The sequence below is a fragment of the Suricata suricatta genome, chromosome 4 (assembly GCF_006229205.1).
Source record: "Suricata suricatta isolate VVHF042 chromosome 4, meerkat_22Aug2017_6uvM2_HiC, whole genome shotgun sequence".
NCBI lineage: Eukaryota > Metazoa > Chordata > Mammalia > Carnivora > Herpestidae > Suricata > Suricata suricatta.
Genome location: NC_043703.1, coordinates 28,632,407 through 28,659,249, shown reverse-complemented (window position 1 = coordinate 28,659,249; position 26,843 = coordinate 28,632,407). Strand labels below are relative to the sequence as shown.

Below are 26,843 nucleotides of genomic sequence, written 5' to 3'. Positions count from 1 at the left end.
TCCTTGTTTAAAATACAGTACACTGTAGGTCTTCCCCAATTTTAGGTCCATAAGAGCTATTTGAAGTCTTTGTTAAATTAAATATTTCTGGGCCTCACCCAGAGGTTCTGATTGTATGAATCCAAGTTGGAGGCCAGGAGTCTGTGCTGTAAATAAGACATCCCAGATGAGCCTGTGGTGTGCAGTCTTCAAACATTTGAGAAACACTGGTCACGGGGGGAGGGCAAACCCACTGCATGAGACACGGCCATCCGGTCTGGCCTGTCTCTCCAGCCTTACCTCTAAGGGCTCTCCCTCAGCATGCTAGGGGTCAGGCCCTTTCCCTGAACTGGCAGTGGTGGCCTGCCTGTTTAGGTTCTCTCACTTGATAGTCATTTAGTCACCTGTGTCATGGACTCTTTGTCTGCTTGGCAAACTTCCTTTAAGGCCTAAGTACTGATTCCTCTGGTGAGTTTTCCTAAGCTTTCCAACTCTTACCATGTATGTATCTATGTACCAGTACCTATAACTTGTTAGCGGCCTTGTTTGCTTGTCTCCCGTATTAGACTGTAAATTTCTAAAAGGCAGAGATTTTGTCTTCTGCATTTGTGTATGCCTAAACTTTAGAAGGTACACTGAAATTGTATGGAAGTACACTAGACATTTGACACTTAAACTGAGGCTCTAAGACGTTTATTGACTTGTTTCAGGTCATATTGTCAAAACAACCAAGGATGTATTTTCCTTCCTTCCTTCCACCCTCCCTCCCTTCTCTCTTTGTCTCTCCCTCTCTCCCTCCTTTCCTTCCTTCCTTCTTCCCTTCCTTCCTGCCTTCCTCCCTTCCTTCTTTCCAATGGTGATTTTTCCATTACACATGCTGCCTTCTTAACATGATGCATGAATTCCCTGTGCTCATGTGAACCTTGAATCCTGGAAGTGTCCAGTGGGATTTACCAATTTGGGTATATTTATTCAATCTGTTGATTATTTAATGTTGTCATTTCTGAGAATGACTAATGACTGAAAGCAAGTCATTCAGAGTCATTGTTCTTATAAAGACATTGGTCTGCACTAATTGGATTTCTGGTCATTTCCATCCTTTGATTTTCTTCTAAGAATCTAAATTGTATTTATTCTGCCTCCTCTCTATAATAAATTGTGTGTGCACTATTGTTATTGTAACTTGACAACTGACTGTTCAATAGAAGGTAGGCTCTTGTTGGTGATGGCTTAATGTGAGTATCACCTCTGTTTGCCCGTCCTGAACTTCTCACATAGCCCCTGGAAATCTGAACACCTATATCTCAAATGCTCAGCTGAGATTAAGAAGCTGAAATCCAGCAAAGGTCAGGGATCACTCAGAAGACTCTAGAACACTAGGCTGGGTTTAACATAATTGTATGGGAAAAGAATAAATGCCAATCCTTGGCTATTTTGGTTAGAGAAAGAGATCATGTGCTAAGAGACACAACACATGAACCTCGAGGGCAGTGAGTATGTGATCACTCAGTACTCAGTTCATTTTGCCTTGTATTAAAGTTTTGTTATTATTTCTGTCTCCTATCAAATAGGAAACTTGCATTTTATTCATTTCATCCTACTTCACACATAGCAAACACTCAAAAGAAGCTGGTGAAATAAAGCAAGTAATCCCAAAAGCTCGTTTCAACCTTTTACCTTTGACCTTTGGTCCAATAATGATTAACCAGAGACATGCTCCAAAGGCAGGAAACCAGGGATAGGAAGACAGGAGGGGCCATTGCAAATTATCCGCCAGATAATCAGCCTGGGAAAATTGAATGTCTGTATGTATATCTGGTTACTCACAACAGTAAAACATACCAACAATGCAGCCTGGAGACCAGAAAATTTAACAACCTTTACACTTCCATGATTATTATATGCTTAACATAAATAATGTCTACTTGTAATATTTGAATAACCTTTAAACATTAATCTATTGGTATTTAATCAATTATTATCTGTGCAGTGAAAAATAACCTGGTCTTTGTTTCTTAAACAATTTAATTTTTTATTGATTTTGTTTACATAGTAAGGAATCAGCAACTACAGTAGTTGGCACTTTAAGTGACCACAGAAAAACAAAATATATAATTATTTTACAAGTTTATATTACAATTTTATAGAGTTAGCTACAGCATACCCATTTTTGCTATAAACTGTATTCCTTTGGCCATATTGGTTTTAACTATGCCATATTGCTTGTTACCAACTTTTATCAGCATGTTTTTTGAATAAATTTTTGAATTCAAACATTTTTAGAAAAGCTACTGAATGCAATATCTTTATAAAGAGTACATGTACATCCTCTTTGTGTGTGGTTTCAAAGTTTGGCAAGATGATTACAGACCACAGTCTATATGGAAAAGGAAAGGGTATTGGATGTAAATGAGAAGGAAGAACCAACATTCAGTACATGGTAATAAAAATGAGCTAAACCTTGAGGAATAAAAAAATATGTTAACCAACTGTGAAGCTATTAGTCATCCAAAGTTAATTTAAAATCCAAAGTTTGAAATGTCTTCTGGATTGACAAGCATCTGAGAAAGTGATTGGGAAGAAACTAATAAACAAGACCGTGAGTGATCTGTAAATAGAATCCATGTGGCCTGCTAATTAATTATCATCATTTCTTTTCGGCCACATCTTTGGGTTTTGGTTTACTGTATTATCACATTAGATGCTGGTAGAAAACAACATTGCTAGCTCATTTCCAACATGTGGCCCAGGGTTACTAAAAGAAACAAAAGTAGAAACTCTGTTATATTTTAAGACGGAGTTAAAGCTCTTGGGCCCAATTTATTCCTGCAGTCACTCTGAGAACATTGCGCTGTGTTTTGCTGGAACAGAATCAGGACCTTTTGTATTGATGTGACCGGGCAATGACGAACGTCAGGCTAAGAATGGGAATCCGTCCCTGTGGGTTTCCTCCCACCCCACCTCGCTTCCTCTCTTCTGTTCTCTCTTGTACATATTTTCACACACATATCATCCCAAGTTAACCTAAGGCACTTTGCCGGGGAGATGAAAGAATTAGGCAAAAATGCACAAAGGAAGAGGCCCTTAAGGTCCCCAAAAGCACTTTTGCCTGCATATGACATAAAAGCACCATATCCATAACTGTTTTCTATTAGTTACTTACAAAAATAATATAAAAATTAGTAATAAGCTTTACAGGTAGCTCTTAAATTGATTAATTGGTGTGATTTCGCAAAACAGCATTTTACTTATCATATTACACCTATGCCACAGACCATGTTGATTGCGCACGTGGGACAGGACGCTGCTCTCTCCTGTGCCCTGTGGGCCCTGCTCCAGGCAACTCACGTCCTGTCCCTTTTGGGGTTCCTGGCGTGTCTCCATTGTAAAAATACGAACGCTGGGACCGGCCCTTTGTTGAGTCATCTGCACATCCTATAATTGTAGCTAAGTATTTACAGATGACAAAACGAAACAAATAGTGTTTAAACTACAGCAGTGAAAAAAGAACGTTTTAATGATCTTGAAAAAAATCATAGGTAGTATTTTCTTTGCAGAATACATGAGTAGGACATTTCAAAGCAGTCTTTTGGGATAGCATTCCAAACCTTCTCTCTCTTTCCCTTTGTGACATTAGGTCTTCTCTGAATGTAGAAAGGTTAATGATTTTCAAAAACCCTCAATCTCTCTGATGCTACCTCCTGATCCTTTATGTTTCTAATGTCAAAAAAAAGAAAGATACACCAGCTAAACTTGTTTTCATATTTTATAGTCCAGCCAATGGTTTGACACCATGAATGAAAAAAAGTTCTTTTGAAGGATTTAAAAAATTGTTTAAATTGAGTAATTTAAACTTAATTTAAAAATTTCATTTTACAGTGATGTAATTTTCTTTTATACCAGATTCACATTAATTTAAAACATATACCTTTTTAATGGGAATTCAGAGTGAGTTCAACCTAAAACTAAGTGGTACATGAATGTACTGGAAGTTATTAAGAGCTGCATTGAAGTGCTGGCTGTCAAACATTAAGTGCTTTCGCGAGGGGCCTTTCTTAATTCTCACTGCTTTTTTTCCTCGTGCGATACGTAGCTCACAGAATGTCACGGGTCACTGTGAGTGTTAAGAAAATAAGCACTCTTACACTTTTACATTGTCTTGTGCAAGCACACAGTTGCTTTGTTTTGGCAAACGCCTCATTGTTTTAGTGACTTCTGTCCAAAATAAAGAAAATGAAATTAAGTGAATATTCCTTCTTCTAAGATGAGCTGTATTTATTACTGGAACGGAAGTTGTCATATCCGTGATCATTAGCTTTGAACTTCAAGCACGACTGCTTTTCCTCCAAGGACTGCTTTTCTTCAAATGACTGGCACCAACAGCATAGGCATGACTGTACAAAGCAAAATAACTCATTATCGGTTCACATCAGTTACTGTCATGACTCTTCCTACTTTCTAGGGTTCTGACTATCTGGGCATGATCAGGAGTTCTTGGCCACTTTCTTTCTATGCGCTCTTATTTTTCCCTTTAACAACATATAATTACCTAAGTAGTATATGATACTTTTTTAAACTAGAAAATGCAGAGAAGGAAATGTATATCATGTGAAAAGTCACCTTTTAATTTTAATTAAAACCACTCATTCGTGATATTTACTCTTGCTTATTTGAGAAGTTCTCTTAATATTTGATAAATTTGTAACTCAAGACTTTTTCCTATGCAGGTAGAAATATTACCACACACCACCCGTATAAACGCATGACTGTATGTGTGCATGTGTGCATGAGTGTGTGAATAATTTATTTTAATAACATTGTACTACTCTACAGTCTGCTTTCCATGTCAGTGAATTTAATATTGTATTGATGTTTTTGTCAGCCACATGTTACGCTCATGTGCCTTTTTAATACTGTCACACAGAGGCACCTGGTTGGCTCAGTCTGTTAAGCATCTGACTTCAGCTCAGATCATGATCTCACTACTCATGGGTTCAAGCCACGTGTCAGGCTCTGTGCTGACAGCTCAGAACCTGGAGCCTCCTTCGTCTTCTGTGTCTCCCTCTCTCTCTGCCCCTCCCCCACTCGTGCGCGCGCGCGTGTGTGTGTGTGTGTGTGTGTGTGTGTGTGCGCGCGCTCTCTCTCTCTCTCTCTTTAAAAAAATTTTTTAATGTGTTTTTATTTATTTTTGAGAGATAGAGAGAGAGACAGCATGAGCAAAGGAGGTTCAGAGAGAGAGAGGGAGACACAGAATCTGAAGTAGCCTCCAGGCTCTGTGCTAGCTGTCAGCACAGAGCCCCACGTGAGGCTTGAACCCATGAACCGTGAGATCATGACCTGAGCTGAAGCTGGACACTTAACCGACTGAGCCACCCAGGCGCCCCTCTATCCCTCTCTTAAAAAAATTAATAACATGTTTAAAAAATTTTTTAAAATACTGTCACAATAAACTTATAAAGTACATAAATGTCTCAGTTTGATTTCTCCAATTTCTTTTCTCAGATTTTTAAAAAATCCAATACTTTGTTCATACTGTTTGCCTTCTGAGAATCTATATGTATAAGAAAATGTCTTCCATTGTTTTCTGTTCTATAAAATGAGGGAGTCGATCTCAATGCACGTTGTCTTCTTGCTCTATAATCCATGAGTTTAGGAGTGGGCAAAGAACTTAAGACTGATTTAGATTTTTTGAGGAAGTGAAGTTCTTTCCAGTAATGAGCTACCAGAGACAAATGGATCATTCCCATATAAGGGAAGGCAATACATCATTCATGTTAGGCTGTCGAAGGAGTGAACAAATGGGTGGGTGGATTTCCAATGCAAGTGACCAAATGAAGAATAATAACACATATTCCACGTCAAGTAGCACATCTCTGCTCTACAAGCAAGGTGGCAAAGAGGAGGCAAAACCTGAATTAAATGTCTCCATTTGACTTGTTAGTCTCATGTCTCATATGAAAAAGATACTTAGTTATAATCCAAGCTGTGCTACCTAGTCCAAAACCTACCCAAAATGTGAACAATGCATTTAACTCAAGTTTAGCTCTTATTTTATCATATGATATCTGTCAGACATCAATGCATGTCCTTTTTGTCAATTTTCTGAGTGTTTCTATAAATACAACTGGTTGGTTGAAGCAGTAGGAAATGGTTGATAAGGATTTATAGGCAGAAATCAAGTAGAGTAATTTATGAGCAGAAGTCGTATTTTAAAAAATTATCTGTGATGCAATGCAAGGGAATATTGTAAAATAATATACTAAATCTCTTTAGATAGAAATCTGAATTGTTTGGAAAGGTTACATTTGATGCCAGGCAGAAAAGAGCTTTTTATCTTGAAATACTCTCACCTTAAAGCAGTTTTTGAATCTTTTGCTCACCAAATACAGAGCTATAGGATTAATGCAGGAATTCAGGGAGGCCATGTTGATGCCAACGTAGTCCAAGACCAACAAAAAGCTGTAAGAAACAATCCAAAACAGGTCTTTGTTGCTTTAAGCCTATATTCCTTGCAAACTTCTCTGATTTGGGGAAGAAAAAAATTACTCATATACAATAGTTTTTTGACTTTTTCACTGGTCTTTGCTCATAATGATCTCTCTCTTTCTCTGTCTCTCTCTGTCATGATGCCCCTCCTTCCCATGCTCAATTCTCTCATTTGCTGAGGTCAGGTGAGAAGGCTTTGGAAAGTGCAAAAGGAGAATGCGGTTTATATTTTCACTAGTGCTGCCCACTCATCATTTCGATCATTTTAAGATCAAATGGAGAGTTCTGCCTCTCGATTCCCAGTGTTCTTAATAGTCTGCTTTATTCCTTTCTCTATAACAGGAGTGAAGGGGGAAAAAATTAGAATCTTAATTGTTCCCTAAAGACTAGCAAAATGGTACTCTGCCTCCAAAAGGGATCAGTGGAAAAAAAACTTCGGAATGGCATTTAGCTACAAAACTTGGTCTAGTTTACCTTTCTTACCTCAAAAGTTCACATCTATGAGGATCATTCTGATCATAAAGAGTGAGCTTCAAAATCCTGCTGAGATGAAGGGGAAGCCAGCATAGGGCAAAGACAAGGACCAGGCAAAAGACTGTTTTGGCCACTTCCCGTCTCTGTAATAAAACCATAGTCAGAGACTAAATAGATGATTCAGATAATCACAGCGTTCCCCCATCCCAAACAGAATATTTAATACTGTTTCCAAAACGCCAGTGGCATTTGTATAAATTCAGAACATCAAGCTTTAAATTGAATAGTTAATGTGAAATTAGAACTAAAATCACTAGAGATTCATCTTAAAAAAGTAATTGCTTTTTCTAGATCTTTTTAGATTTAGACTATCTCTCAATAGCTAATAGAAAAATTTTCTTTGTATTTTCAAATATACTAGGAGCAAGAAAAAGGAAGTATGCTTTAGTGTATAATAATTTTAATTTATTATCACTGTAATAATTTTCTTATTTATAATTATAATATAATCATGAGTCAGCACATATTTCTATTTTCTTACCTGTTTTAAGTGGTCATTTAAAGCAATCTGCATGCCACTCTTCTTTCTCAACATTTCACAGGTCATTAGGGTATAAAACAAAGCAGTGATGGCCAATGGCAAGCAGAAATAGAAACTAAATAGCCACCAATCTTTAGCTGTCTGGTAAAACTATGGAGAAGAGAGAATTCTATGATTAACATTCCTCTGTAAAAAACATAATATATACCAAGTGCTAAATTAAAAAAAATACTCATCTACTTCTAAAATAGATCCATTTTATAAACACTACATAGAATATTTCAGGTCACATCTACTGAAAATAGTTAAATACTTATACTAAGTGAAACAAACTTTCCCTAAAGGACATTTCAATTCTCTAAGGCAGTGTGCTGGAATTATGCATGAAAATTTAAGCAGTTGGGCAAAATTTAAAATATTTGATAATGCAAATATTTTTGTCTTCACACAAGCAAATTATCCTTAAGCAAATACATCTTTAAAGTACTCTTTCTGAGAAATACCATATCTGGATATGTAAACACATCCTAGTGTTTAAGGAAGCACTCACTTATTAACAAGTGTGTTTCCTGGAAAGAAAATAGACATGGAAAAGTCTGTTATTAATCATTTAGCTAAGAAATGTATAAATCTCACTTATCAATTAAAAAATCAAAGCTGCTTATGACTTACTCCTTTTCTTTTATTCTATTTCTGCTCTATCTTTTTTTTTTTCCAACTGTGTTGGAGCAGAGTTTTTGTAATCTATGCAGTACTTTTTCCTTTTAACTAGTAAGACACAAGAGGATAGCAATCTCATTCTCAATTTCACATTAATGTCCCTCTTTTTCTTTTTATTACCAGACACATATATAATCTCTAATGGTGTATATAGTCTTCTTCTATGTAAAACAGAAAATAACCATTGGTGAACCCTGCGTTAACACCTCTTAACTCATTCTGTTGGGAAGAGTCTTTTACACTTGAGATCTGTCTTCAAATACCCGCATTGATATTTCCCCCCTTGTTTCCTGATTAAACGTTCTTGAATAAATGGCCAAGACGAAAAGTTCTTTGCAATAGCAGCTTTCCCTTTAGAGAGAGGACTGGCTTGCCATTCCGAATCCTTCCACATCCGGGCATCTTCTACTTGATCATTCACTGAACCATCCACTCCCTCTGATGGCCGCTGTGTTGTCTTATGAAGAATATGTAGTAGTTGGCAGTCCTTATGAAGGAGTTGAGTAGAAAAGCTATCAGTTCAAATCTATCCTCTCAGATGAACTTGCTTTATCTGCATCCCTTAACACCAGGGAATTCTTGCAGAAGTAGTGACCTAACTTTCCGCAGCATGGGTCATTAGTTACTGTTAACCCCACAGTCCTGGGGCTCACACTCTTAATTTATGCCAAGGACATTCATAAATCAATAGCTTCCCACGTAGGGAAGACCAGGCAAAAACTACCTAAATATTTATGAGGCAAGAACAGAAAGGAAAGGAAAAGGTAAAATTCACCTGCATGAAGGCTGTTTTCTGAGTAGGAGGAAGCCAGCAGATTCGCAGGTAACGTCCTTTGTAGTCAATGGTTATCATATCAAAGCCCACGGCTTCAGGGACAGCCAGAACCACGGAGACCACCCAAATTAAAACAATTTCTACTGCTGTCCATTTTGGAACTCCGATTCCTTTAATTCGACTCCAAGAAGCTACAGCTCGATATCTGAAGAACAAAATGGAATTATTTGTCAAGCTGCAGAGCCTGCTTTTATTGAATTACACAGTTTATTTTCTAAGTAACAGAGCAATCCCTAGTACAGTATTCAGGATATACCTGGCTTAAATATGGTCTCTTACCTGTCAATACTTAGAGCACATAGACTCAACACAGTGATTCCCACGGAGGCCTTCTGGATAAAAGGCACTAGCTTACACATCTCAACTCCAAAGGGCCAGTCCTTGGCGAGCAGCTACATGGAGAAGACATGAAGCTCTGTTAGGGAGATTTTCACACAGTGCCCTCTGAACTGCATTACTTAGTGGACAGTAATTAACATGCAGAGTAAGATAACCAATTTCAGTTCTTCTTTTCCTCATGGACTACGCCTTTGAAAATCATCAGTGTTCAATATATGGATCAGGAGAGTGGTTGGGAATAATGAAAATGCAGCTAATTCATGAGAATTCGTTATGCATACACAGTACTTTAGGATTAGAATCTCCACCATGGGGCCAGTCTTTTGAGGTCCCCTTAGAAAACTGAATGTGATGCAGTGAAAATATCTCTTCTACTGTCATGGAGTCTCACATGCTCAGGTCATGGCCAAACCAAAATATAGATGATGAATGTTAAAAAAAGATGATAAATGTTCCTCAGCTAGGAAGACGAGACTACTCCTGTGGAGAACAGAGCATGCATTTGTATATTTCTTCTTTACTGTAGTCAACTTGACTGCCCAGGAACTCAGCGGGAATATGTACACTGCTCCTTAAATGCCCAGACACATTCCTGTGTTAGGGCTTTCCTCTAGGTGTTTCCTTATTCTGGAAGGCTCTTTCCCCACAGATCCACTCAGCTCACTCTCTTACCTCCTTCAGATCTTGCTCAAGCCTCATCTTTTCAATATAACCTACTTTAACCACATTATTAATATAGTAACTAGCCAGGTTCCCATCTCTCTTACCCTACTCCACTTTCCTTTTTATCCGTAGCATAATACATGTCAACAATTATTACATGTATTATAACATTTACTTGTTTGTTTTGTTCAGTTTTTGCTCTCCGGAATCCTTAGAGTATAAGACAGAATATGGCCTCTGCAACGGCCTAATATAGTTCCTGCCACGTTGCGTATGCTTAGTAGTCAACTCTCCAAAATATATAGGGGCCGGCTCTACCATGAATAAAAAGACATAAGTTCTTGCTATTATACGCATACTTCTCTCCATTTGACTTTAGACTGTGCAACCATCTATTATGAAAATCAGTTAATTTCTTTCTTAGGACAACTGGGTGTGCCCCACTCCGGTTAACGAATCACTTCAGATAAACATCTGGGTTGAATGTTCATGAGGTTTTGAAAATAAAGAAAAGTATTTCAAATCAATGTTTTTAAAAAATGCTTTAAAAAATAATCTTCCAAAAGTGAAAACTATTTTGAAACACAACCGAGTCTTTCTGTCCTTTCACTTTAGTGAAATTTCTTTGTGGAGTCTGTCAAGCTGGGTGATTGTTCCAAAATGGCACCAAGGATTGAACTGTGTGTCTCATATGAACATGACTTGGAGCTCCAACATGAGACCAGTTTTGTTTCCAAGTTAGACATGAAAAGTTACACTGACATGTAGGACAGATGTTTGCAAAGTTATCACAGATATGCTTACTCTAGGGTCCTGAAGATCTATAGGGCCAAGCAGGTAACACAGAGGTGTAGAGAAGCTGGGTATAAGAAAGTCATTGGTGTCAGGGAGATAAGAGAGAGTGGTAGGCTGGGGGGTAAGTCCCATCTAAAAGGAGAAGCTGCTTAAAAACCATGACACGATTTTTGCCAAGGAATCCCAAATTAAAACAACAACAACAACAACAAAACCTCTTGATTTTAATTGAAAAAATTGGAGTTTTTATATAAAACCTAATAATTATTAAAGTTGCCAACTAACTCAGATTAAAAAAAAACACTGTCGAATAACATTGTATTAACAAAAGTATGTCTGTAGATCAGACTAGTCTCTCCTTGTGACTTCTGGATTAATCAGCTGAGTCAGAATTCTGCTTGTTCATTCATTCATTCAATAAGCATTTATTGGGCATTCAGTATATGCCAGACACCATTCTGAGTACAAGGTGCATATCAACAAGGCAAACTCCCTGCTCTCCTAGAGCTCACAGTCTAGTGAGGAAGGCAGATAATAACAAGCACACACAAATATTTAATATGGTGTCATATAGCTACTGTCATTATATGAAGAGAGTGGATTTGGAGTAATTTCTTGACAAGCTTCTCATGCAACAGCTTTCTGAAGAGGCCCCATATGAGTAAGGGATCTGACTAATATAAGACAGTAAGCCATGCAAAGAGCATTCTGGGCAGAGGAAAGAGCAAGTGCAAAGGTCTTGGGTAGAAAAATAATCCTAGTGAGCTGACTTTCAGGAAGAAGCCTATCAGGGCTATAGGAGAGCAATCCAAGCCAAGTGTCTAAGAGATGTTTTAAAGGGAGATGTCCGATAATTTTTCGAGGAAATACGTTGTCAGTTTTTAAAGAGAGAAATGCCATGGTCATACTTATGATTTAAAAAAAATCACTGTCAGGGGTTCCTGGGTAGCTCAGTTAAGTGTCTGACTCTTGATTTGGGCTCAGGTCGTGATCTCCCAGTTCGTGAGTGTGAACCTCACATCAAACTCTGTGCTGACAATTCGGAGCCTGCTTGAGAATCTCTGTCTCCCTCCTTCTCTCAGACCTCCCTGCTCAGGCTTTCTCTCTCAAAAATAAACAAACATTAAAAAAAATAACAAAATAAATAAAAAGATCACTGTGGCTGCTCAATGTAGAATAGAATGTGGGGTCAAGAAAGGAAGCTCTGGTGAGATTGTGGTCAGCTGGACCCTGTGTGACCCGGGGCTGAACAGAATGGGTTGTAGACCAAATATATTTTTATGCTTGAAGGGGGAGCCAACAGGTCTTCTTAAGGTTTGGATATAAGATGTGAGGAGTCAGGAAACTAAGGAAACTAAGTCATATGAGTGGCGGAACCATTTACTGAAATGGGGAAGACTCAGGATGTCTCAAGTCTGAACTGGCTATGAACTCAAGATACTTTAAAGGAACTGCCAATTGCCCTTGGAAGCATAAGAATAAAAAGGTTCCAACCAGTTCCAAGGACTCTACCAGACCAACTATATTCTAATTCTGATTGTTCTTAGAGATATGGCAGGGGCGGGGGGGGGGGGGGCAAAACTAACAGTTATATGGCACTTACAATGGGTTACGCATTATTCTAAGCACTTCACATATACCATATCATCGACATCCCTGAAGAAATCCTATGAGATAGTACTACAGATCCCCATTTTACAGATAAGAACACTGAGGCACTTAGAAGTTTATTAACATGCTGTGTTGGTTTTAAATACGTCTGCAAATTCTGTTGCTCCTTCCTTCACAAGGTGAAGCCTCCTTTCCCTTTCCTTGAATGTGGGTTGGCTTTGACAATTTCCTTTTCACAAACAGAATGTGGTGAAAGGGATGATGTGTGGCGTCTGAGACTGGTTCACAGAAGACATACGGCTTGGTCCTTGCAGTCTGGCGGGTCACTCGCTCTCGGGGAGACTCGCTGCCACGTCAGGGGGACACCCCCGCCGCTATGGGCAGGCCAACATGGCGGCCGACTGAGGCCTCCCGGGAGCGACTAGCACAGAGTTGCCGGCTGTACAAACGAGATTCCTCCAGCTTTAGGCAGATCTTCAGAAAACCGAAGCCTTTGGCAAGTATCTTGACTGCACCCTCACGTGAGAACACTGAACCAGAACCGCTCAGCTAGGCAGCTCCCGAATTCTAGAGCCACAGAACGGGTGTGAGATAATAAATATTTACTGTTTCAAGCCACTGAGTCTTGGGGTTATTTGCTGTTGATCATTCGAGAAGCAATTTTTTTGTCCTTGATTTACTCACTTGTCTACTTGTCCTGGTAACTTGGTTTATTACTCACTGAAGTAACCGATCCACATTTGAAGCACGTGGTCTGATTTTAGAGTCTATATAGTGTTTTGGAGACACTGACCATAGAAAAAAGATTGTTTAGAGTCAGATCAATATTAATGTTTTGACCCACATTTATGCATCAACCATAAAATATCTAGATGCAAAATAAAGTCTCACTTTCACCTAGCTGTCTTATTCATATAATATCCAAAAATTAAGGTATTTCCAAATACCTTACTTGCCTGAAACTATTTCCAAATATGCAAATATTAGTATTACCCAGGTGCAGGCATCAAATCAATCAAGATGACAGTGTGCCCAGGCCACTGAAGGGAAAGAAGTCTGGCCAATGGAAGGGAGCTCTGTACTGAATCTAGGCCCTGTTTTGAGGTTACTATTGTTTTTGGCTCAGCCCAAGGAGTGGATGATTGTTCTTCATACCGCTGGGAGGTCTGCAGCTCAACCTCTGACCCGTTATCACAGGGGACAGGGAAACACAAACTGAAAATTGTAACCATTTTCTTCATGTTCTATGCAGAGATCATAACTGAGGAATTACAATGTTCTAATCTACCCTTCCGAAGGGAAAGGAACTACAACTAGGGAGCATCAACCTTTGTCAGCTTTTTAGCTTTTGCAGGCTTTCAACTCGGACCTGAATGCTGTTGGTCCTGAGAGGCCACAAAAGATGAGAGACAACGTCCCCACTGTCACTTCTATTATTTTGTAATGAGAAGGGTGACTTTGGCAACGCCTGCCTCTCTCCAATCTGAAGGTTTTGTGGAGACGCTGAGAAGCCAGGTGCCCGGTGGCAGAGACCATGCCTGCTTCTGATGCTCTTCTGGGTCTTAATGGTTTCCAGTAGGTCTTGGGCAATTTAGTGCTGGGAGCTTATTTAAAATGCAAAGACATCAGGATGCCTGGGTGACTCAGTCAGTTAAGTGTCTGACTTTGGCTCAGTCATGATCTCGTGGTTGGGGTCTGGGCTGAAAGCTCAGAGCCTGGAGCCTGCTTCCGATTCTACATCTCCCTCTCTCTCTGTCCCTTTCCTGCATGCACTCTGTCTGTCTTTCTCTCAAAATTAAATAATAAACATTAAAAAAAGTAAAATAAAATGCAAAGACATCAACCTTTTGCTTAACGGTGAACAAAACCCCCAGTGGAGGTAAGGAGGAAAGATCTACTAAAGTTTGAAGACAAAAATCACTCTCAACCAAGATGCCATCTTTAAATTTTGGTGGAAGAGTGTTCTTATAGATTTTTGTGGTAACTAGAAATTAATTACTTTACTATTTGTTGACAAAAATCATGACATCCAACATCGAATTTGTAGTCCAACAATATACCTTACCTCTCTTTAGGGATATTAATTCTTTTTATTGCAAGAGGAAGTAATTCCAGCTATAAACCCAGCAATAACACATTCTTATTCCTTTTATAAAAAATTTTTTTTAGGATTTTTAAAATTTATTATTGAGACAGAGAAAAACAGAGCATGAGCAGGGGAGAGTCAGAGAGAGAGCAAGACACAGAATCTGAAGCAGGCTCCAGGCTCTCAACTGTCAGCACAGAACCTGATGCAGGGTTTGAACCCACAAACCGTGAAATCGTGACCTGAGCCGAAGTTGACTGCTTAACTGACTGAGCCACCCAGGTGCCCCAACACATTCTAATTCTTTATGTTTAGTTTTGTCTTTGGACTTCACTCCATTCAATTAAATAACTTAAGGGCAAGATCTGAATACCAAAGACAAATCAAGCATGCAGTTAAACAAATCTCTCTAATTGTAAAATCAATGTTAGAGTTCTGTATTGTTTCTTGGTTGTTGTCCCAGAAATTAAAATTTTATGTTCTGCTTAAAATTAAGTTTGAATATATGTTACCTACCATTTATTAAATGTGAGCTAGTTAGAAATTACTTCCATAACTGTTATTGGTTTTCATATCACAATGGCTCATCCAACCAAAAGCTTTTGCTACTGTTAGATCAGACAGCGTGGTGTCCATTTGACACAGGATAGCCCATGCTTGGAATCTCCTTCCCTCACGGCTTACACTGCTTCCCTAAAACGTTTCTTTTGTATTAATACAAACAAATAAATAAAATCAACACTAGATTGAAAAAAGATGTGATCAAACTGATGATAAGATTTCTACTCAAGGATGACCATGAATGCATAACTTTATGTTAGAATGGCTGTTTATGAAGGAAAAAAAGGCAATAGCACACAAATACATCATTTTTATATTACATTTAACAATTAATTTTATATTACATAGTTTCCCCCCTAATTTCTAAAAGGATAAATAGCATGAACAGGAAATAAATACTTTTTTTTAAGTGTTTTTAATGATTCCTACAAAATCTCTCCAACTGGGAGATTTACATTTTTCATCTCTCTTTTTAATTAAAAATCACATTCTTTAGAAATTAAATGGAGAAAGCCCTGTTAATACATACCACTGTTAATGCCCAAAGGGATCAAGCCCCATAAAGTCAGGAAATTTGAAAGTTAACCGTCTTGCACTAACAAATGTCCAATCGCTTCATTAACCATAGATACTATTTTCTTTTCCTATTTTTTAAATTGGGAGTATATACTGAGTTCTAACTGTTATTTGTTTCAGAATATTCTACCACATTTTTAACGTCCAGCATAGTGCCGGGCACACAGCGGTCACTCATTAAGTGCTTATTGATTAAAGGTGAATGAATGTGTATGGATGAACGAATGAATGCAGTCATAAGGCAGAACTGTGATAAAACTGGTCATGAACTTTCAGTTCTCATATTTGACACAAAGTCTTTAGAGAACTAAGATGGCTATGCATTTATTTATTTTTGTATGGTCTAGTCCAGGCCCTTCCTTCCTCTTTCCAGAGGAGCAAGTCTTCTTGAGACATGAAACCCGGGCCCTGAGGGATTGAGGGGTGATGGTTGGCTCTGTTCTTTTTGGAGTTTTGCCTTCGAAGCAGGCTAGAGAACATGAAATGCAAAAGTTCCTCTCCCATCCTGTCACTCCTATTCAAAGCTGCCAAGGAAATGACTGACATAAAACAGAACCTACTGTCTTCTCAATATCTGATGGGATCCCACCAGGAACTGTAGCTGGAAATTTGGTGGAGATGGCTGCTTTAAGCGTAGAGATGCTGTAGGACATGACTGTTTAAATGGCTGGGTGAGCCATGTATTTACAACAACAACCAGGGTTACTTTGCCAGATGGCTGTGATGAAGTGTGAACATTTCTTTCAAATGACTGGTATTATAGAAATGTTTTTACAGTAAGAGTCAAAAGAGGGAAATAACGGAGTGGTTGTGTTTCAGAGCTTTGGGAAAGGGTGTATTCTTCTGTTTTTATCTGTGTTTCCTGTAGCAGATAAGAGTCTGCATTTGAACTGGCATTTGAAAGATAGAGCATGCTCATTCAGGGATTTCCATTTCTTTTTTTAATCCCATGTATGGGCAGAATTTAAAGTAAGCTGCCAGTCAGGTACATAGAAAATATTTTCTTGACATATGTTGTACCTGTGCCCTTGGGGATAGATATTGATTACAAGTTCCATCCTGCATCCATTAAAAGGCACTTAATCACCTACAGATTAGCTGGTGAGGATTAGATCGTGGGTCAGAAATAATGCCAGCTTGACCCCAGGGGTGACACTTAAAGAGACCACAGTGTGAACAGTGCCCCCTGGAGTTGTGCGAGACAGAGGCTCCATCTCCAAGAATCTGTTGTGTGCACACCCACAGAACAGAAGGATTTTCCTGCTCTGAAAACATTCCTGTGACTTGCTGAAATAGAACATTGACTCCATGAAGATGAATTAAGTTTCTTGAAACAAAATCTCCAGAAGCAAAAAGAAAAAAAGATTTAAAAAATATGTCTTAGGAGAAATTTAAATTTACTTTAAATATATTTTCTACTAGTGTTACAATGAAATCTATTTCCAAGTGTGTAACAGATAAATAGATCGCTGATCTCCTATTATCTGAATTTAAGAATATATCCACAGTTTGTGCCTAAAAACTCACTGACATGTTACATATGCTGAAGAGTTCAACTAAGAGCATTAAGAAATGCTATTTACAGACCTAGTGGATTATTTGACTCATTTACCTGAACTGTATCTTCTATGATCACTGTGTCACCTGAAGAAATGGAAGAATTACAACCCTATGGTCTCACAGCTCAGAAAGAAACTCTGAAACTTCATGAAGTCAACAAACCTTATTAAATCATTCCATGTCCTACTTATACCTAATTCTACCCAGAAAATACTTATGGGACACTGGTAAGCTACTGTGAGAAGACATTTGATTACCATGGAATCTAAAAGCCTTTAAAATAATTTGAAAACACTTAGTGAGGGGGGGAAGAAGATATGTACAATGTAAACATTCAAGAGGGTAGTTTTCCTCCTTCTGGAAAATACAATTGAGCAAAAGAGGACAGAAGTAGAGAGATGACACAAGTCAGGAGGCATGAGTGTGGCTGTGAGTCTTAGGGACAGAGAATTGCCTAAGAAATGCGTTAGTCAACTTTGCTAATAAATTTCTGACTCAAGCATGAGTCTCTTTCTTGTTCTTCTTCTATCACACTTTGGCTATTTTCTTCTTCGTTTACATTTTCACCAGAGGGTCTATAGAGAAAGAGAAGTAATCAATCTCTAAAATAAAAGCACTGGAAAGAGGAAAGGACAGAGGTCTAAAATTAGAGAAGTTGTTAGGTAAGGTGTACCCGATACACCACACTCAGCTGTCTCCCAAACGTAACCAACCTCATCTTAACTCTGCAAAGTCTTGAAAGAGATTGTTTCACATCATAAATTACATTTTGAATCTTATTTCAGCTCAGGCTTTATCTGTCAACACCCTTTGAGGCACTTAATCATTTATTAGCATTTGACATGTTTCTCTAAAAATAATCAACTATAGCATATTAGCCACACAGAGATCACCTTATATGGTTTTTCTTTGCAAAATGAAGACCACGGCTTCCTGGCCTTGAAACAACAGGGCCTTGGCTCTGTCAACCTCTTGTATAGCTGGGGAAATATCTTCAGTCTTGAACAACTCATTTAAAGTGAGCAAAGAAAAAATGCAAAGCCTTTGATAGATAAGCCTGACCACATTGAAAGTAACATTGCCATGACAGTTTAAGAGGCTTGGATTTACAGAGTGAGCAGAGGCAGATCAAAAGCAAAAAACAAGAAGTACTATAGAATTAACCCAGGGGGCCTGTCATTGCTCAAGGCCAAGAGTTGGCCAAGCACTATGTCACGGGAATCCACGTATGGAGCATTAAGTTGGGAACATGAACCCTGGAGTTTCTGGATTATTTGGATTATGCTATTGACCTATTATTTAATTATGACCAATGTTCTCTTACAGGAAGAAGAACAACTTCCTCCTTCTTTTTCATCTGAACTGCTATAAAAATTATGGTTATTAAAAGCCCACTGTCCTTATGTTTTATTTATAACCTCTTTTGTCCACAAGCATCTGTCGGATACTGAGTGTTGCAGGCACCATGCTAGGTGGGTGTTGGGGTATTAGTTTTATTTGTTAGTTGATTCTAGGTCATTCAGAGCTAATAGTCTAACTATTAGTACTTTTTAAAAGCTAACAGATTAAATGTGGTTAATTGGTGTTCCTTAATTTTCTTTTCTTTCTTTTTTTTTTTGCTTTAAATAAATGAATCTCAAAATATCTAGGTTCCATTTTGGGTTCAAAGAGCTTCTGCCACTACAATATCTCTAAATATTTTAAAATATTAGTAAATGGGGCGCCTGGGTGGCTCAGTCGGTTAACTGGCCACTTCAGCTCAGGGCATGATCTCACAGTTGGTGGGTTTGAGTCCTGTGTCAGGCTCTGTACTGACCATTTGCTCAGAGCCTGGAAGCTGCTTTTGATTCTGTGCCTCCCTCTCTCTCTGAACATCCCCTGCTCATACTCTGTGTGTGTGTGTGTCTCTCTCTCTCTCAAAAATAAATAAACGTTAAGAAAATAAAAAAATAAAAAATAAATAAAATGTTAGTAAAATATCTCAGTTACTTAACTGGAGATGAGGAGTGTTATTATTTTGTAAGAAATCAGATTCTCCTATCCAATGATACTTTTACTTCTTATATTGCTTTATGTGCATAAACCTCCATTTACTGATCAGAAAATTATAACTTTGAAAGTTAAATTTGATGGTGTTCCCCTAACTTTTACTTCTAACCATGAAACTATTCAATTACACAAAAATTTGCTAATTACTAGAAATAGTCTAAGACTGGAAGTGAGAAAGGTAAGTTTGTTCAGAAAGATAGGGTGTCACCAGCAGAAAATGTCCGATTACCTGACAAGGTCACTTCAGTCAAAACTCATTTGTGGGTTCAGTGAAGCAATTCCACATTTTTACATGCTAGCATTTAAATGGTAGGTATACCCAACCTTAACTAGTTAAACATTAAAGATCAGCGATTTTGCCTTTCCGAACTACGAAGGCAGGTTGTTTGCTTCTAATAGTAGCTTAGGAAATCTTAACAGCAAAATCATCCAAAGGTACTCTACCACCACAGGACATCTGATTACATGTCGATCCTTATCAAACTAATGTCCATGTCGCTATCTGTCTTCCAGTTCACAAGCCGATTTGTTTTCAAAGCAGCTTGCTTACACATAAAGGAAGTTCTATTTGAGAATTAGCTGTATTAGCTCAGTTACTCATGCCAACATAGCACAGAGAGTGAGATTGTTAAATGAAATCCAGAGATAATTCAAAAATTCATTATTTGCTCAAGAATTTTTAATTGTTTGAGAAGTTAAAAGAAGTTAAATAAATTTGAACTTGAATTTTCAACCAACCTTTGTTAAATATCACTGCTAAACCAAACCAAGCCAACGAACTAACCAATCAACCAATCAGCCACCACCAACATAAACCTTCATGGCATCCAGAAGTATACCCCAGCTCTTTTGCTTTTTACAGAGCTGGGACAGCTCTGACATCAAGGCTACCACAAATTACTGGCCAGATAGGTTCTCATAGACAACAGATATGTAGGTTACCCCATCACTGGAGTCTATATAAGGAAGGACACGATTAGCCTGTGAGTAAGAAGAGATTCATTCTTACATCATATACTTATAAATACTGGCTTTAGGTGCAGGTACATGTATATTGACCATGTAAATATTGTATATCCATGTATATATTAGAGATAGACATTAATACATGTGTATCTGTACAGAGATATTATAGAAGATAGTGACTCAAACTAAGTACAACAATAGCTTTGGGGCACAATATACAGATCTTTATCAAAATCACAAATGCACATATCCTTTGATTTAGTAACTCTAGTTCTAGAAATTTTCAGATATAGTCACACATGTATGCAAAGCCATTTGTATGAATACATTATTTGTAGTCATGTTTATAATGCCAAACCTGAAAAAAAAGCCCAAATTTTCATTCTTACACACACACACACGCACACACACACACACACACACGCACACACACATATGCACACACACATAACATTTATTCTTTTCTTACTAGGTGCCAGGCACTGTGCAAAATGCTATATTTACCTGTCTATTTATATGTGTTTATATGTGTACACACCTGTGCACAGAGATACATATATAAAGATACGTACATACTTTTAGATATCCTCTTTGGATGACTGCATTTTCATTTTCATCTGGATGGACTTACATAATGTAACATGTTAGAGCCTTAGCATACACTGCTGGGAAGGAAAAGCCAGGCTCTTCTTTTCAGCATATTTACATGAATAAGAATATGTGAAATACTTCAACAGCTTCCATTGGGTGGGTGTTCTATGATACCTCTGTGGCCTTCCTCATAGGATTTCCTCTTAGACAGAGGAGGCCTGGTTAGAGGACTGACTTTACCTGGAAGTTTCCAGAGACCTAGTTTCTTGAGGGAGTCAAGGTAGAATAGATCCATACCCTAAGGTTTGTCAGCACCTCCCTGTGAAGTCCTGTCCCATTCTACAGCAGTATCAAAGACTATGACATTTTGGAGAGTGTCAACTTTTTTGAATGCTAGTTTTACTGAACTCCAGATTAATGTAATAGATTCACATTGACTGTTCTGGTCCCTTGGGTGTGCCAACAGATGGGTTAGGTGGGTTCTATGAAATTGCAAATGTTGTGTGTGTGTGTGTGTGTGTGTGTGTATATGTGTGTGTATGCATAAGAATAAAAATTTGTTTGCATTTTAATATATTATAATTATTGTATTATATTAATTATAATATATATCAATTTTATATAATAGATACAATAAACTGGATCCTGAAAGATAATTTTAATATCCCACAAAAACAATATTAGAAATCACTGCTTTAGGGACACCTGTGGCCCAGTTGCTTAAGCGTCTGACTTCATTCAGTTCAGGTCATGATCTCACGGTTCGTGAGTTCGAGCCCCATGTTGGGCTCTGTGCTGACAGCTCAGAGCCTGGAGCCTGCTTCAGATTCTGTGTCTCCCTCTCTCTCTGCCCCTCCCCTGCTCACACTCTGTCTCTGTGTCTCTCTTAAAAATAAATAAACATTTAAAATTTAGAAATCATTGGTTTAGAGATTTAAGTCTCACAGTTTAGGATCAATTTAAATGGCCTTCATAATTCCCTTAAATTACTTTGTGTTAAGTGTAATACCTGATTATGCTGAGATTCTAAATGGATTTTAAAAATCTTGCTTATATGGCTGGGCCTCTGGGGGCTCTGTCAGTTAAGCGTCTGACTTTGGTTTGGGTCATGATCTCATGGTTTGTGAGTTTGAGTCCCAGATCAGGTGAGCACGAGCCCCGCTCCGGGTGAGCTTGGGCCCCGCTCCGGGTGAGCTCCCCTTGTCTCTCTCTCTCTCTCTTCTCCTCATTCACTTGCACCTTCTCTCTCTTGAAAAAAAAACCACTTACTTATATGGCATCACACTTATTTAGGGGAATAAATGGCTTCTAACTAGTCTGAATTAGGTGTTTTGGTAAATAAAGCCTTTTAAATAACAGTGATATTATCCATATTATGTACTACAGATCATCTGACGGAGAATTTCAGGAGATAGAAATCTTCACGTGACTCAAATTAAAGCTGAAAATGTTTACCAAGCATCGCTCTGTGTGGGAGTGTACCACGTAATTCCATGAGGGCACTCAATGGGGTTCTATTAATACTGCACGAGGGAGAAGGGCATGCTGGGTCTGAGCTGACTCAGCGAAGAGGGACACAGAAAACTCCAGGTTCTAGGTCCCAGATGGTCTGGGTTTGAGCCCTAGTTTCATCACGGTCCAGGGGTGTGACATTGGGCAAGTTGCTTCTTCTCCTGTCCAACATGGAGTTTTCCTGTAAAACAGAATTGACAGCAGTACCTCCTCCCTGGGAGTTGCTGCAGTGATTTAGTGATACCACCCAAGAACCTAGTGCATGATAAAAGGCAGCCATTAATATTATTATATTATGCTTCAAGTGATGCGCGTTTATGCCCACTATAAAAATAAACCAAAAGCTACTAAGTAGCCTTCCATGTTGGCAACCTTGGCACTGGGACCTTATTCTCTGTGATGGATGTGCTTATGGCCAATATAGATGACTGGAGGGCCAGATTTGTAATGACTCATTAGTCTGTTTACTTCAGGAGTACAAAACACAGTTTTAACAGATTGAATGGCTTCAGGCAAAATGATGTAATTTCCTAGGGAAATCATTAAGAATATTGAAATGAAAGTAAAAACTGTGTGCTCCCCCCACCCCCACCCCACCGTGGGAGTCAGATATTCTCTGGTTTATCAAATGTAATCGTTTGACCAGACAGAGAAAGTAAGATGGTGCTGAAAGAGCTGATTTCATCTGGCCTGAGGGCAGCGTATCAGGTGGAGAATGTCCTCAAACCAATACTGCACTTTGGCTGCTGGCTGACTCAGGGAGATTTCTGATAGAGCTGGATGTGTGGGGCTCCTGAGACCTCCCCAAGGAAACCTTTCACACAACTCTATGCAAGCCTAGAAAAACTGGATTGTAATCTTCCTTTTCAAAAGGCTCTGATTTCACTCATTCAAACATTTCTCAACACCCACGTTACAGTTTCTCAAGTTAGTTTTGATGAATTGAATTGAGAGTCCTTTGTCCAATTGGAATGGGAAGACTTGGTGGCTGGGACTCCTTAAGAAGTAAGTGCATCACTTCTGGCTCTACCAGAACCATGACTGCGGTTAAGGGACCCATTTCACATTGCACTTCTCCCAGGAAACGCTCAGACTTCCTAAGAACAAGTTGCCAGGCAGGATTTTAGGATTTCTTCTATTTATGCCGCATTTGTGGGAGTGTTTCCTTCTAGAGTCTGGATCTTAATCCGAATCCTGTATCTAAACTTCAGAAATTGCTAGAGTTCCCTTAAAGTACGGTTATTTGGATTAGGATTAAAGGCATGCTTTATGGTTTTTATCTTTCTGCCACAAAGATAAAAACGTCCTCTACCACCCCCCTCCAGCCCCCCACGTCACGTTTCCCCTTATACAGAGCCCTGGATTAGCTTCAGGCAAATCCCCAAAGCACATTCCCAGTCCCTTACACTTTGATTCTGTTCTTATGCATGACTTTCTATTGCTGGTCATGATGGGTAAGCAGAGTTTTAGATACTTGCATGGGCTTTTAAAATTTTCTGGCTCTTTTGCCTAGGCTCTTTTTCCTTTAAACTTTTTAATGTTTTATTTATTTTTGAGAGAGTGAGAGACAGCACATGCAAGGGAGGGTCAGAAAGAGAGGGAGACACAGAATCCGAAGACAGGCTCCAGGCTCTGAGCTAGCTGTCAGCACAGAGCCCAACGTGGGGTTCGAACCCATGAACCGTGAGATCATGACCTGAGCTGAAGTCGGCTGCTTAACCGACTGCACCACCCAGGCGCCCCAACCTAGGTTCTTTTTCTTAGCACCACAATACCTCAGTAGCTGGGCACTAACAGCCTCACTGTAGAGTTGAGGAAACTAAGGCCCAGAGATACCAAGATGTGTCTAAAGTTCCAAAGCAACCTGGAGTCAAATAGTGTGGGGGTTTATGTTCCGCCCTAGCTCTCTGTGCCCAGTTCCTCTGATCCCCATGGTAATCAGAATAATGTTAGCAACTGAAACCACTGAGAGACTTCACACCTAGTACTCTTTGATTTGTTCTCAAGGTAATCCATCGGGGTACAGCTTGCCCTTTGGACCTGACAGATTTGGGCTTGATTCCCACCCTCCATCTCTTACTATCTGTAAGACTTCGAACATCTTGTTGATCGTCTGTAAGATGGAGAAATACCTACTTGCGGGTTGTCAAAAGTAGTAAAGGGAAGTAACCCATCCTTTCCAGTGCTTGGCCTGCGGGAGACACACACCAAAGAGCAGGCACAGTGCAGTCATTCACAGCAGGTGAGCTGTGTTGGTGTACTGTTCAATCCGGATCTCTGTCTTCTAACCCATTTGTTTCCAAAAACCCATTCCAGCCCCCATACTTTTAGGGCTCTCCACAAAAAGGCTTCCCAAGGATCGTGTGCATATGAATTACCTAGGTCTCTTAAGATGCAGATTCTGCTTTTGTAAGTCTGGCCCAGACTTGCAGTTCTAACAGGCTCCGGGTGATATCAGTCCTGCCAATCTGTGAACTAGTTTTTTGTAGAGACTGTGGGCTCAGTGAGCTGGCATAGGGACTAAATACTTCAGGACCAGTGGTTCTCAAAGTTTGTTCATCCTCATCACATGAAGGGCTTGTTAAAATACATACTACTGGGCTTCCTCCCAGAGTTTCTGAATCCCACCGTCTGAGGTGGGGCCATAAAACGTCATTTCTAACATGTTCCCAAGTGATGCTGACTCTGCTGGTCTGGGGATTATACTTGTTCTAAACTTAGCCTAAGGTTCCTGAAGACCAGTAGGGAATGTGGTTCCAATGATAACTGACTTATAGGAGGCTATGGATCTTCCTGAGGAAGCATCTCCCAAAGACTCTTCCACCCCTCTCCTCCTACAGGCCCCCCTCCCGTCAATATCAGCCCTTTACCTTGTACACAGTGATGGGGATGTCAATGATGATGTGCAGCAGGTCTCCCAGAGCCAGGCTGGCTATCAAGATATTAGGGCCGTTTCGCATGCACTTGTTCTTGTAAATGATTCTCAGCAGTGTGGAATTTCCGATGATGCCCAGCACGAACACTAGACAGGACACCACCGTGTTGATATACTTGAAAGTCTCCTTGATCTCAGCGGATTTCTCGCACGGAGGAGGGGAGCGTGGCCTGGCTCCAGCTGTGCTCCCTGCTTTAGGCATCTGCGGAGGTGCAGAAGTCAAGGGCACGCTGGCGTTGGCATCCTTCGGCCAGGAAACCTCAGTGGAGGGCGTCATTATCTCCCCGGGCCCCGGAAGTGGCAGAGTGGCTCTGGTCGGTGGGAATCCCCTCTCTTCTCCCCGGACCCCCGCCACGCCGCAGGCAATGATCAGAGCCAGCAGGGCGCGTCTGCACAAGCTTCGCAGCGGCCGCATGCTGCTGCCTGCTCCGGTGGGTGGGCGTCTGGTGGCCGCTCCGCTGCTGCTTTGAGTCTGGAGAAGCGCAAGGGAAGAAAGACAGGACGCTTGGGTCAGCTACCCCAGCCACGCCCCTGCAAGCCGCTGGCGCAGAGCGCAGCCGCGCGGCCACCATCCGCGCGCAAATCTAACTCAAGTTTGCGCGCCAGTGGTAAACTGGCGCGCGTGACACTCCTGCGTTGCTCGACTGTCCTTCCCGATCCAGCTTCCCTTGTGCTTTTTTTCTCCCTTACCTTCCCCCTGGGGAGAAGTGACTCGCAGTGGGGCGGGGCATTCTGGAAGGGGTGTGTCAGAGAGAGGATGGGTGTTTAGGGCTTAGCTCTTAGTTCTTTGGTGCGCCCCGGGGAAGCACAGATGTTCTGGCTAAGGATGCGTGGGATCTGGGGAAATCAAGGCACCCAGAGGCCAAAGGCATATGCCAGCCTCTGCATTTTGCTCCGCAGGGAACCCGGACACCCGGTGTCCGAACCTCGTTCAAGACTCCTCCGGGCGGTTGAAAGCCACTGCTCCCCAGCAGCCTGCGCTCGGATTGCCCCGGTGCCCACCGGAGTGCGCAGGCCGACCGGACACTGCTCAGCTCGTCCGACTTGGGGGAGTGTCAGCATGAACTTCGAAGTGTCTGTCCCCTCTAAGTGGCTTCAAACTTTTATTTGCTCTCCTTTACTCCAAACTCATTTTGGATCTCTCTCTCTCTCGATCTCTCTCTCTCTCTCTCTCTCTCTCTCTCTCTCTCTCTCTCTCTCTTAAATCAGATTTAAGAAGATATATCCCCAAACTGCCAACCCAAGCCGAAGCCCCAGGACAAGGTTCAATCACTGATTTTAACTCAACACCAAGCCAGAATGTTTACCTCGCGAATGGAAAGCACCAGGAGCGAAGCGAAGAGCGGGGACCTCCTTCCCGGGACTCGGGGCTCGAAGGTCGGTTGCAGCCCGCTCCAGGGGGCCTGCACGCCTCCCTTCAGGGGCGGGCGGATCTGGCTCTGACGAAACGCGGAGGGAATGCCAGACCAAGTAGCCTCCACAGCTTGCTCGAGGTCTTTGCCGTCCGGAGACAAGTACTTTTATTCATGCGTCCTTTCCCCATCAATCACCGCCAGACTCCGCC

The 26,843-nt window shown here is 40.2% G+C and overlaps 1 protein-coding gene across 1 annotated transcript; it reads right to left on the bottom strand.

Moving 5' to 3' along the window:
- Window positions 1–1,986: 1,986 nt before the first annotated feature.
- On the bottom strand, window positions 1,987–26,710 carry EDNRB (endothelin receptor type B). The gene is made up of 8 exons (XM_029936566.1): window positions 26,587–26,710; window positions 25,215–25,751; window positions 9,315–9,427; window positions 8,976–9,180; window positions 7,481–7,630; window positions 6,949–7,082; window positions 6,330–6,438; window positions 1,987–4,373 (listed from the first exon to the last, which is right to left on the bottom strand). Exons 2-8 carry the CDS (start codon window positions 25,692–25,694, stop codon window positions 4,239–4,241), a joined length of 1,326 nt encoding a protein of 441 aa, XP_029792426.1. The 5' UTR covers window positions 25,695–25,751; window positions 26,587–26,710; the 3' UTR covers window positions 1,987–4,238.
- Between the last annotated feature and the right edge of the window lie 133 nt (window positions 26,711–26,843).

Coding starts and splice junctions, on each gene's coding strand:
- EDNRB (XM_029936566.1), bottom strand. CDS start 25,694: ATGCGGCCGCTGCGAAGCTTGTGCAGACGCGCCCTGCTGGCTCTGATC. Junction 7,083..7,480: donor TAAATGACCACTTAAAACAG/GTAAGAAAATAG, acceptor GTTTTATTACAG/AGACGGGAAGTGGCCAAAAC. Junction 6,439..6,948: donor CATAGATGTGAACTTTTGAG/GTAAGAAAGGTA, acceptor TGTTTCTTACAG/CTTTTTGTTGGTCTTGGACT.